This window comes from Protopterus annectens, chromosome 10.part0 (assembly GCF_019279795.1).
Source record: "Protopterus annectens isolate FY-2018-M chromosome 10.part0, PAN1.0, whole genome shotgun sequence".
NCBI classification, from domain to species: domain Eukaryota; kingdom Metazoa; phylum Chordata; order Ceratodontiformes; family Protopteridae; genus Protopterus; species Protopterus annectens.
Genome location: NC_056744.1, coordinates 74,267,247 through 74,280,423, shown reverse-complemented (window position 1 = coordinate 74,280,423; position 13,177 = coordinate 74,267,247). Strand labels below are relative to the sequence as shown.

Genomic DNA, 13,177 nt, shown 5'->3' with positions numbered 1-13,177 from the left:
GGAGCAACTCCTGACGGCGAGAGGATTACCTCCATACATGGTTCCTAACCTTGTTAGCTCTGGAACCTTGCCTTCTTCTACCCCAATTCATAGTCCTCCTTCAACTGAGATTTCAGAGACCCTGATGCCAACTTTCCCGGCTTCCACTGTTTTGGTGCTGGCCAGAGCTCTTTCTCCGACACCGATAGTTACCATGAGTTTTACCAGTTCCTTGGAATCTGAGTCCTCCTGGGTTTGGGGCTTTGTTGTTGATTCCAGGGGGCAGGGTTCATCTTCAATACTTTCTGAGCTTTCCATCCCCTTTGGTGCATCAGCGTATGTAAGCTCAGCCCCAGCAGCCTCTTTGGTGCGAGATGGGACCACAGTTCCAAAGGAGTCTGTTTCGGTTCAAGTCCCGTCTTTCTGCGGGGGGTGGGTGCTGCCTTCCAAGCTATGGAGAGGGCCTTGTCCATTGCGGGCAAACAGTCTATGCCTACCCTGTCGGACCAAACATCTAGTCCATCCCCTCGACTGGAGCTACCGCCAGTATCTGCCCAGAAACAGAGGCCACAAAAGTCTCAGGACCAGACCTCTCAGGTTGTCATCTTTGGAAACCTCTCCAGGCCACCCACCTTTGAAGAAAAAGTGCAAGAGGAAGCACTTGGATTCTCGTGATGAGTCCTTCACAGAAAATACTGATTTTAGTGAAGGGGAAGGTTCCCCTAAGTCACCCCCTGAAGAGGTTTCTTTCAGGGATATCCTAGAAATCCTTAAACAGAGGGGTGGCTGGAGTACCATTCAACCTTCCTCAGAGGAATCAGTATACCTAGAGGCTTTTTGTGCCCAGCCCTCTATCTCTTGGATTTCTCGGCCTGTTGACTATCTTAAGTTGGTTGCTCATCCGGCTTGGAAGACACCTGATACTATTGAGCCGATCCCTAAGATGCCTGATCGCATTCTCTCGGCCCCTAAATATGAGCAACACTGGGCCAAAGGTATTCCTGTTGACTTTGTGGTGGTTGCGGCAGCCACTAAAAAGGAGCTAGTAGATGAAAGTCCTACTATTCATCCTCCTAACAAGGAGACTAGGAAGATGGATAGATTTGGGAAGCACTCATACACTTCATTGACCTTCGCTCTCAGGTCCCCGAACTGTATGGCACATTTTACCAGGCTTTAAAGAAATCCGATTAAAGAGCTTTCAGATACTTCTTCAGGAGCAGTAGCTGAGGGAGTTAGAGACAAAGTTGCTTCTCAGCTTGCCACCCTAGAATCAATCTCCAATTCGTCCATGAGGCTGATTACTCATGCTGCCGAAGGGATTACAGGAGCAGCGGATTCAGGCATAGCTATTAGCAGACATGCCTGGATGCACTTATGCAAGTTTGTGGAGCCATTTAAGTCTTCTTTCGTTAATGCTCTGTTTGACAGATCATCCTTGTTTTGCCCTAAAGTTAGAGATTCTAGCCATATGTGAGAAAGGTGAAAAGACCCTATCTGCTGTGAGTGTATGATTTTCCACTCATCACTGATCTTATTCCAGGAACCAGAGAAGTGGTAGACTACGGTTCAAAAAGACCCAATGACCTTTCCAGGACTCACATGGTGCTGACTTCCCCTGGGGCAGGGCAGAAATGGCCTGCAGAATCAGGGTTCCAGAGACTCTTACTCTGGTAACTCCTATCAGCTTTCCTGAAAGGAGGCCTGATTGCCTTCCTCTCAAGGCTGTCGGGAGACACTTGTCCCTGCATCAATCTGCCTGGCTGGAAATAACGATGAATGAATGAGTGCATAGGATCATTACCAGAGGTTACAACATCCCCCTTTCAGAAGAACCAAAAACACTGATAAAAATTCTGGACATTCCACCCAGTCACAGGGAGGAGGTAGCAGTCTTAGAAATTCAAAAACTGCTCAAAAAAGAGAGTCATCCAAGCAGTCCCACCTGACTAGTTAGGATCCGGAATTTACTCAAGATTCTTTTTAGTGCCAAAGAAAACAGGGGACTGGAGACCGATTTTGGATCTCAGTCAGCTGAACAAATCAGTTCAACAAACCAAATTCTGGATGGCCTCTCTTCAGTCTGTTTTTCCATTTTTGGAAAAAGATGATTGAATGTGCTCAGTAGATCTTCAGGATGCGTATTACCACATAAAAATGGCCAAATGGCCCAGAAGAGTTTTGCGCTTCCAGCTGGGAGCCAGTCACTATCATTTCAGGGCACTGCCTTTTGGTTTCACCACAGCCCCCAGGGTGTTCATCAAGTGCATGATAGTGGTAGCAGCCCATCTCACACTGCTAGGATTCCGAGTGTTTCCATATCTGGATGACTGGCTTCTTATCGCTCCTACCAGGTGTCAACTCCTAAAGGCACGAGATTGCACTCTTCACTTTTGCTTCACCTTAGGAATCACTATAAACTAAGAAAAATCCCATGTAGAGCCATCACAACACCTGGAATTCATTAGAGCTATGCTGGACACAGTCACTGGTCTCAAAGGATCAGATCACAAGTGGGCCAGATTATTCAAAGCAAGAAAGTAGCAGCAAAACTCATTCTACAGGCTTCTCGGGTCAGTGGCAGCCTCTATCACTCTGGTTCCCCTGGCCATCTATCACATGCGATTTCTTCACTGGCTCCTGGTCTCCCAACGGTCATTATTGAATTAACCAATGTCCCATCTCATTCTGATCAATAAACGTTGCAAGGAAGACCTAAGTTGGTGGCTTCACTCCAGTGAGATTTTATTAGGGCATCCCTTTGTCCCTCCTCAATCCCAAGCCATAGTGACCACAAATGTGTCCCACATAAGGTAGGGGGGCATTATCTGGGAAAGACGGTCCAAGACATTTGGTCCTAGCTGGAGACCAACTTGCATATCAGTGTCCTAGAGATGAGTGTGGTGCTTCTAGAGTTGCAGGCAATTCAGAATTCCCTCCCCTGGGAGCGATTGCAGTACAAATAAGACAATATGTCGGTACTCTGGTCCATCAACAAGCAAGGGGGAACCAAGTCCTACCTCCTTTGCTGAGAAACACTCAGAGTTTGGCAATGGGCGATTTCCTCCGACCACTTTCTGATAGCAATGCACATTCCAGGGAGCTCCAACATCATCAAGGACAAATTGAGCAGAACCATCCTCATGCCTCACGAGTGGTCTCTCAATCCAGTGGTGATGGACAAGATATTCCATCACTGGGGACAGCCTTGCTGCAACCTGTTTGCATCTCCTCTGAACAAGTGCAGCAGTTACTTTATCCTAACCCCCCCCCCGGGGGGGGGAGTCACCCAGAGACGACGCTCTCCTTCATGATTGGTCTAGTCTATGCCTTTCCACCAATTTCACTGATCTGTCAGTTTCTAAAGAAAGCCATCAGGTCGAAGAACAGAATAATTCTCATTGCCCCTTTCTGGCCTCGACAGGTCTGGTTCCCCTTCCTTTGGCCTTATCTGCTTCAAAAAGCCTGGATACTGGACCCAGCTCCAGACCTGTTCCAACCGGAGGGACTGGTTCATCCAAATTTTCCAGCATCACAAGATCACTGCATGTCTTCTCCAGTTCCCAGGATTGTGAGGCATCCTTCTCTCACCTCCCCGGTTCAACGTGTCATTCTAGCCCACCACAAACCGTCAACTAGAAAATTATATCATAAGTGGCTAAAGTTTGCTAAGTGTTCGCTATACAGTAATCTTGACCCATATTCAGCACCTGGTAACAAATTTCTAGACTTCTTATCCTTACTATATGACTCTGGTTCATCAGCCTGTACGATCCGGGTGCATCTGGCTGCGATTTCTAACTTCCGTATCGGTTTCAATGGTTCATCACTTATGTCACATAAACTTTGCAAGGCCTTTTTGAAAGGAACCTTAATGCTCAGACCTCCATATAAAGAACTCTCAGTCCCATGGGATTTAACTTTCGTACTGTAATCTCTTACTTCTCCCCCTTGTGAACCTTCAGCAACTTGTGACTTAAAATTCTTGTCCTGGAAAACCTTATTCTTAATAGCTATCACTTCCACCAGAAGAGTATCAGAAATTCAAGCCTTGTCCTGCAAACCACCCTATTTGATATTTCATAAGGACAGGGTCTTCCTCTGGACAAATCCTTCCTTCTCACCAAAGGTTGTTTCCGAATTATATCAGTCAGACTTTGCATCTCTGGAACAACCAAAATAGCACCAAAAAGACTGCAAAAAGAACAACAAGGCAGGATCCACCAAACACGATTTATTGCATCTCCCTGTCTTTTTTCCCCAATTTTTCAAAGGAGAATACTGTCTATGCTTATTGGATGTGCACAGACAATTACGTTTCTACCTTCACAGAACAAAGGATATTAGAAAATCCAACCAACTATTTATTGCCTTTTCTTCAGTCTCTTTAGACAGTCCAGTATTTAAAGTTACCCTGGCAAAATGGCTTAAGGACTGTATCACTTTTGTTTACAAAAGAAAGGGACTTCACCCTCCAGGACCTGTTAAAGCACATTCAACAAGAGCCATAGCAGCATCTGCGGTTTTTCATGCCAGAGTTTCCTTAGATGATATTTGTGGAGCAGCAACATGGGCATCTCCTCATACCTTAATTATTCATTACAAACTGGACCAGGTCTTTAGGGGTCGTGTATCATTTGGCTCGATTGTGCTCAAGAATATTCTTCCTTGAGACCTCTCAAGATTCAAGTAGCTAGGGACTCTATCCCACAATCAAGGATTATGTGAAGATAGACAACACTAAATAAAGAAGTTATATCAGCGTTCCATCTGTGTTGCCGATCTTCACTAGTCCTCGACATTCCCTCCCTCCTTCCCCCTTCCTTTAGAACTCTTGGTGGATCGAATATTCCCAAAGACTGGCTTCATAATAGGGAGAGAGATATAGTCTCATCTATTATTTCTGGTCTGTCACTATAGTTTGCAAACTCGATCTGAGGTAATTTGGTGAGGAGCATTGTGGGTAGAGCTTAGCTCGAAAGTTTTTGGAAGACACGAGCTGAAATAACAGCTGAGTCGGTTCCGATGCTCGAAACCGAGCACACAGTCCAGGATTAGTGAAGATCGACAACACAGATGGAACGTTATGGTAAGACACAACTTTTTTTTTCTGAGGTATAATTAGCTTTTGTGTTTTTCATGGAAGCCAAGTAGCGTGTACAGTTACTTCAAACTGATTGTGTTTTATTGATTCTTAACATACATGCAGTTCGATTGTGTTTTATTGATTCTTAACATACATGCAGTTCCATATGCAGCCCATTCAGAATACGCATAAATTATATCTGTGTTCCTTTTTCTCACCTGTGATAAGTAATCATATTTCAACCCCCCCAAGGTATGCAGCTTGTTTCACTGTTTGCATTCACTTGATTGGACTCTTTGCAGTGCACAGTAAAAAAATACTGTTCTTTGGTTTTAGGTTTTTGCAGGGCTACTGCATTAGTGGCAGCTTCTCTGACTTGGATCTCATTGACAACCTGGGACCAGCCATGCTGTTGAGTGACCGTCTCACCTTTTTAGGTAAGGAACTTGTCGCAGATAGGATTACTTTGCTTGTGGTAGCAGTTCAGGCTAGTTTTATATATATTTAAATGAAGAATGTTCTGATAAAACAACTAGAAACATGCTGCCATGGTAAACATTGTCATAAAAATGATTGCTGTGTCATCATTACTTAGAATTGCTTCCCTGCTTACACTTATGTCTTTTTTTCCCCCACAAGATGACTGCTTTACATGGCACTTACTGTTTGTGAACTCCTCAGCTGTCATAGCAGGAATGTTTGACCTTTTCCATTAAATGTTTCAGGTAGACGTCTTGTGTAAGTTAGGCTCCTAGCTTTCCAAAATTAAGTTTTTGGCAGGCTGTCATTCTTCTTCTTCAAGCTATGGAGGGGCACAGGCTTTCTCCATTTTGATCGGTTTGTGGCAGCCAGTTGGTTAGTGTAGTTGTCCTTTTCTTCCTGAAGGGCAGATGTACAGCACCACTGTATGTAAAAGTATGATTCTGGTGGTGGTGTTTCCCAGATGATTTTGGCTGGCAACCTTTACTGTGAATTCAGCAGAGGTAGAAGAATAGCAGTTATGGGAGAAGTGTACTTCAGAGCAGTATTTGTAACATAATTAACAGCTTTGCCATATTCTAGTCTTTGTTGGCCTATTACCAGAGTAGCATTGCGTGTGTAATGTCTAAACAGACTCCTTAGCAACATCTGCAGCTTTTTACATGTCCTTACAGAGCTGCGTCCTTTAAAATGCTTTGCCACTGTGAATGAATAGACAGCAGTATGTTATTTCTATCCATAATGTCCATAATATGCAGGGGAGATTCTCGCACTTATTGTATAGACTAAATCATTCTATGCATAACAATATTGCAGTAATGCACAATTTGCAATGCAGGCCTGCAGTCTGCTGATTCTTTCATTCTAAGACACCTGGTTGGGCACAAAGGGTAAAAAGATCACACAGACAAATCATTCAGTAAAAACTGCAAGAAATACAGCCTTTCTAGAGTCTTCATAGTGTAATATCTTAAACCTTCTGTAGTAGCAACTTCTAAAGGATTTGGACTTTGTAAAGAGCCTTTTCACCTCTTTGGGCTACAGCAACAACGAAAAGAAGTCAGACTTTGTACCCACCAGGGAGATTGTATTCCTGGGAAGGAGCCTGAACACAGCCGCCTAGATGGTTATTCCTCCCTCAAGAGAAACAAATGGATCTTTCGAATTACTTAAAAAATTTGGCAAGCATGACCCAGTTCTCTGCAAGGCAATTCCTGCAAGCCCTGGGATTCATGGATTCATGTGTTCTGATGATTCCATATGCCAGACTGCGTATGAGGAAAATACAATGGTACCCCAAAAAGCTTTGGTGTCAACACACTCAGAATTTAGACTTGATACTGCTTCTAATTCCCTGCCTGCAGACGGAGTTTTTTTGGTGGGCGATGGCCTTTGCACAGAACAAGGGCCTGCCTTTCAGTCCACCTCTTGCCAGCCAGACTCTCACCACGGATGCCTTGGACTACACTTGGGGAGCACATCTAGAAGGCAGATGCATTCAGGGGATGTGGAACTCTCAACAGGTTCATTTGCACATAAATTTGAAGGAACTGATGGCAGTCCAGCAGGGCTTAATTGTTCAAACATCTTCTCTTTCCTGGTACTCTTCTGGTCAGGACAGACAACACCACAATCATGTGGTACATCAACAAGCAGGGAGGGAAGCACTCTTACCCCCTCTGCAGACAAAGCATGATACTATGGTCCATAGCAGCTTCCATGGGCATTCATCTGATAGCTCAGTTTCTTCCAGGAAGGCTCAACACCTTGGCAGACAGATTGAGCAGGCAAGTTCTGGATCCTCACGAGTAGCAACTAAACAAGACCATCTTCTATCGCACCATTCAGCGTTGGGGCACTCCCCAGGTGGATCTCTTCTCATCTCCAACCAACCACCTTCTTCCAACCTTTTGCACCAGGAATCATCACAACAAAGCTTGGAAAGTGGATGCTCTGTCCTTACCCTGGACACAGCTCACGATCTATGCATTCCCTCCTCTGCCTCTTCTTCCCAGAGTGCTGTTAAAGATAAGGGACGGAAAACCTTGGGCCATCATCATAGCTTCAGACTGGCCCAGACAACATTGGTATCCACTACTTCACAGTCTCTCCCAGTCTCAGCCTTGGCATCTTCCCCTGATACCAGATCTCTTGGTTCAGGAGGGGGAAAAAATTCTGCATCCTCATTTTCAGACTGCATTTGGCAGCTTGGCTTATAATTTAAATCTTTCCCATCAAGTAGTTGAGGTCCTTTGTGATGCCAGGAGGCCTAGCACTAGGAAATCTTACGCAGATAAGTGGAAAAGATTCCACATTTGGATGCAGACTAGAGGGGGGAAGACCCTTCTCAACCTACTCTTCCTCTTATTCTTGACTATCTGGCAGGCTTGCTTAATGGTGGACTTTCCTTTTCTTCTATCAAAATCCATGCGTCAGCTATTTCTGTTCATTGTTCCTTTGAGCATCCCATTTTCTCTCATCCCTTGATGAAACAGTTCCTCAGGGGAGCTAGCAATTTAAAGCCTCCCAGAAGGGCACCTACTCCTGCTTGGGACCTCAGTTTTGTTCTTGAGAAACTTACTCTGCCTCCTTTTGAACCAGCTGCATCAGCAGACCTGAAGTTTCTCTCCTGGAATACTGCCTTTCTTTTGGCTATTACTTCAGCTAGAAGAGTTTCTGAGCTGCAGGCCTTAATGGCAGTAGAGCCTTTTATCATCTTCCATGTGGATCCGATTTCTCTTCGAACTAATCCTTCCTTTATGTCTAAGGTGGTTTCTAGCCTGACTCTTAACCAGTCTATCCACCTGCCTACCTTCTTTTCTAATCCTCAAAATAAAGGGGAAAGGTTACTGCATTCCCTGGATATGCATAGACACCTTAGATTTTACCTGGACAGGACTAAATCTTTTCGAAAGTCGGATCAGTTGTTGGTCTGTTTTGCTCTTGGAGCTCAGGGCAAAGCTATTTCTAAACAGACCATTTCAAGTGGATTGCTCATTGTATTCACTTTTGTTACTTACAGCATGGCAAGGTTCCTCCATGGAGTATTAGGACCCATTCTACTAGGGCAGCATCTACCTCAGCAGCTTTTTTAAGAGTTGTACCTACTAGGGACATACTGGAATCAGCTACATGGACTTCTGTCCACACTTTCACTAAACATTACAATTTACCCTTGTTTTCTAAGTCCAGGGCTGGTTTTGCCACTGCAGTGTTGCAGGGCATCCTTACCAACCCTTAAACAGTGGGTGTTCCTCCTCCCTTTTGTTTTTTTCCTGGGCTTTGGGAATCAACCCATTTTGTAAGGACTGCAGCAGTGAAACACGATGAACATAGTACAGTTGTGTACACTTACCATAAATGTAGATGTTCGAGTGTATTCACTGTTGCAGTCCTGGTTTCCCCCCTTCCATCCCCCCCTTTTTTCCTAGGACGCAGACTGGATTTTCTTTTCCTGGTCTAACCTTTTTGGGTGGGTTCCTGACAGTTAAGGCAAGAAAAACTGAGGAAATGGCGTTAGCTGCCTTCTTTTGTACCTGACGTCAGGCCTAAACCAAAGGCAGCCGACGTCATATACCAAGGACTTTGGTATTCTGGCCGACTGTGAGCTACTGGAAGCCGGATAACCCATTTTGTAAGGACTGGAACAGTAAACATACTCAGACATCTACACTTACGGTAAGTGTACACAACTGTACTTTCTATTGCAGGTAAGTGTGTCTGAAATACATCCAAGCATCGCCAGTCCTCCTCACAGGAAAAGTCATGCAGCTATTTCTTCACCACTCCCATTCCTTTCCTTTAGGGCCTGGACCAATTTTCAAACCAAGAATGTCTGGGTTGTTGTCCCAGTTTTATCTCCTGTGTGCTACAAATGTGGTCTTCCTTCTTGTCAATGTGATTTGTCAGAAGTGCATCATTTTATGGAAGTATTCAACTACTGCATTAATGAAGCTATAAAAGGTGTATTTAGCTGCTATTGGTGATGCATTAGCATTAATGCCAAATGCAGTGCAAAATTAACAAGGTGCAGAATACTTTTAAATATGTGAAGGAAAAGTGATTAAAAAAATCATCTGTTACTCTTATGTTCCCCTGTTGTTATCATTTCACTTCACTGCGTATTTATAAAGCTAAAAAGATCTCACTGTTGCCATGCAAAGAGGTCACCCTTGGTGACTAAATCCATCTCTTTCCCTTTTACACTGGAAAGAGATGGACTAGTTGCCAAGGGTGACCTCTTTGCATGGCAGCAGTGAGATCTTTTACCAGTTTGAGCTCCTCCCCCCTTACCCGTAATCCAGAGTACTCCTACTACCTAGCTTCTCCCAGTCATATTACTGATATCAGTGCTTCAATGAGTTCTGCAATTAGTTTAAGCTACAGGTGTTTTCAGTTGTTTTTTTTTTTTTTTTTGGTTTAGGTAAGTGCTTCCTTCTTGTAAATGTTTATATATAGTCACATTTAACTATATATACAGTTACTGCCATTTTGTATTATTTTCTGTGCTTTTTTACCTCAAACCTTTTCTTCTTTTCACCTGTCAGTCTCCTCCCTTTCCATGTCCAAATATTTTACAAAATGATTTCTGACTTGTAAGTGTTCATCATTGTCACTGCTGCTGTATCCTTTAGCTGTTTGGGTTGTACCCTGCCCAGGATACAACAACCCTTCAGCCTTCAGAAAGCTCTGGCTCCTTCCCACACCTGCATTCTGAGTGCTGATTGCCTAGCGCCTTGGAGGGAAATTAGTAGTTATAATGTAGACAATTTCAGTTCTGTTACTGCCTCAAGGTATAGCAGTTCTGATGCTTCACAGGAGCACTAATTGGTTGCAGGCTTCATTTTTGGCAGGTAAGTCCCCACCGCCCTGGCACACAGACAATATTTCCTTTTTAAATGCTTTTGATGTATTGTTTTATTTTTGAAGAATACTGGTAATTTTTATTAATATCAAAAGTTTCTTTATCAGAAACTCTTGATGTCCTCCTATGTCAGTGTTACAGTATTCTTCACTGTAGGGGTCTCCTGCCAAGTATAGCCCAATGTCTGGCCAGTATACCAAAGCCTTTAGATCTTTTATGTGCCATACATCACATGTATGCCCCCTGTACAGGACATAGAGTATAAAGGTGATGTACGGATGCAGTTGCACAGAACAACTTTTCCACCAGTCCAAATGCCATCATTGCTCATTAGAGTGAAAGCCTTTTACTATACCGAATACCTAGCCATCAGATTAGTGCACTACTGGGGTCTTTTTCATTGGTACTTTTTTCTTACCTAGAGTTCATGTCATCCAAGAAGGGAAAATGTCAGTGTGGGTGGCAGATTTCCTGTAAGGATCATCAAGAACAGTGTTTTTTTGTTTTGTTTTTTTTGCCTGGGTGCTTTCCACAACCATACATCCTGTAGCATTTGTAAAGCATTTCTACCTAAGACTCTTAGAAGTAGGTTGTCTTCCCTGGTCATTTATCTTGAGAACCAGAGGCTAGCATGGCAGAATCTTCTAACCCCAAGGTACCGTTAAGCAAGAAGAAAGCCAAGAAATCTCAGCCAGATTCTTTGGCTGTCCAACCTCCACTGGGCATTTCTGTAGAAGTGGCTGATAGCTCTGTAGGCTGTCCATTGTCTAAGTCAGGTTCCTCTGCCTTGACCACATTGGAGGCTGGCATGGATACTTCCTTTTACACATCCTCTGAGGCTTTGCAGGTATCTGCTTCAGACATTGAGGAGGGATCATCCTGGAGGATTCCACAGATTCTGGTCAGAGAAGAGGTTCCAGGTAACTTTATTGAATCTCATCAAGGGTATGAATCTCTGGTACTTGTTAGGGCTGATGTCCCTTCCAGGAAAAAAGCAGAAGACTAAGCATACTTCTGTATATCCTAAGGATCCTCAAAGAGAATGGCAGGAGTTTACTCCAGGCCTGTTTAATGCCTTAATGGCCCTGAAGGTTCCCCATGGAGTTTTTGTCCATACTCCTCCTTGGACTTGTATTCCTTCCAAACAGACTAGGAAACCAGATTGGCTTACGGTTCTGATGAAGAGGAGTCCTAAGTCTCCTTTTAAGGTATTGTCTTTTGGAGAGACTATAGCTACAATGATGGAATACTTTAAGTGGGATTCTTCTCAAGTATCAGATATGCTTAAAAGGTATTATGAGCTGCTTCAGGTAGATACTCCTAAACCGTCTGCAGTACCTCCTGGGTTAGCTGCTTTGTTGGACGCCTTCGTAACTGCTTCTAAGTCTCCTGATTCTCAGCCTTCTGCTCCAAAGAAACCTGACAGGTTCTATAAGGTTCCTGAGGATTGTCAGTTCTTATTTAAATGACCTTCTGCTGACCCTGCTGTGGTGTCAGTCTCATCTAACAAGCCTTCTAGACTTTTGTCCTCTTCCAAGCTTCTGCCTTCAGGTAAGGGTGTTAGGGCAATGGAGACAGTTGATAAGATTTATACTGCTTCTGCTTTGGCCTTTCGGACAATCTGTTACCAGACCCACATGACAAGATATGTTCTGGCCTTGATTGCCTGATTCTGAAGCAAAATCTTCTTCTCTATTTTGGGTTCTACTTCTCAGGTGGCTTGTCATTCTTTCAAGTGTAGCTATGATTCTGATGGTGGATCTTTCAGAGCTGCTGTCTTTGGGTCTGTCATGAGGCATTATTCTTGGCTCCGCCTGCAGTCTTTACCAGAAGACATTAAAACCAAGTTGCTGAATGTTCTTTTTCTTTTGACTACTGATACTGATATGTTTAAGTCCCTTCAGGAAAAAAGGTAAAGCTTTGCAGGATCTTAAACATATTTTTGTGTCCCCTATCCCTGAGTTCTCAGGATTCTGCAGTTCAGCAGCCGCCTTTATCTGATAAGCCTGCTTCTCTTTGACATCTGGCACCCTCCACTCCTCAGCCAGGTTCCCTTGTCCCTTTAGCTCTCCCCGTTTTCCAAACTGGCATGTCATCACCTCAGATTCTTGGGTTCTATCATCCGTCAGGGGTACTTCATGGTGTAGAAATCTCTCCTTCCTTTCTCAGGGATTCCCCAACCTCCTTAGAGCAACTTCCTCATTTCTCAGAGGTCCTTAGGTTCCTGGTGGACCAAGGGACTATTCAACCTGTCCCTCCTTCACAAGTAGGAAGGGATTTTACTCCAGGATGTTCCTGGTCTCTTGAAAGGAGGGACCAGGAACATCCTGGTTCCTTAAAAGGAGGGACTTGAAAACCTATTCTGGATCTCTCGTAGTTTAACACCTTTCTCAAGGTTCCTTCTTTTTGGATGCTTACTCTTCAAACCCTGTTTCTTCTTGTACAACCCCAGGCTTTTCTGGTTTCCTTGGATCTGAAAGATAATTGCCTTCATATTCCTGTTCACCCTGTTTTCAGAAACTTTTCACGTTTTCCTCTTTCTTCCTCTCATTTTCAGTTCTCTGCTTTGCACTGTGGCCTCTTTACTTCCCCAAGGGTATTCACAAAATGCTTATCTCCTGTGATTGCCTTTTGCAGGCTCCAAGGCAGTCGGATTTTTCCTTATCTAGATGACCTGTTGCTCCAGATGCCTTCTCCCAGTGGCCTGTTACAGGATTTGGAGTCTTGTGTCTTTCTCCTCCAAAGTCTGGGGTTCACTATCAACTTTC

General features: G+C 44.0%; 1 protein-coding gene across 1 annotated transcript in view; it reads left to right on the top strand.

Moving 5' to 3' along the window:
• The window catches only part of NUP85 (nucleoporin 85), a 1,184,651-nt gene that overhangs the window by 1,002,019 nt on the left and 169,455 nt on the right, over positions 1-13,177 (top strand). The window contains exon 16 of the mRNA XM_044085035.1: positions 5,402-5,502. Within this exon, the coding sequence (XP_043940970.1) occupies positions 5,402-5,502 (101 nt within the window). The remainder of the gene's footprint in view (positions 1-5,401; positions 5,503-13,177) is intronic.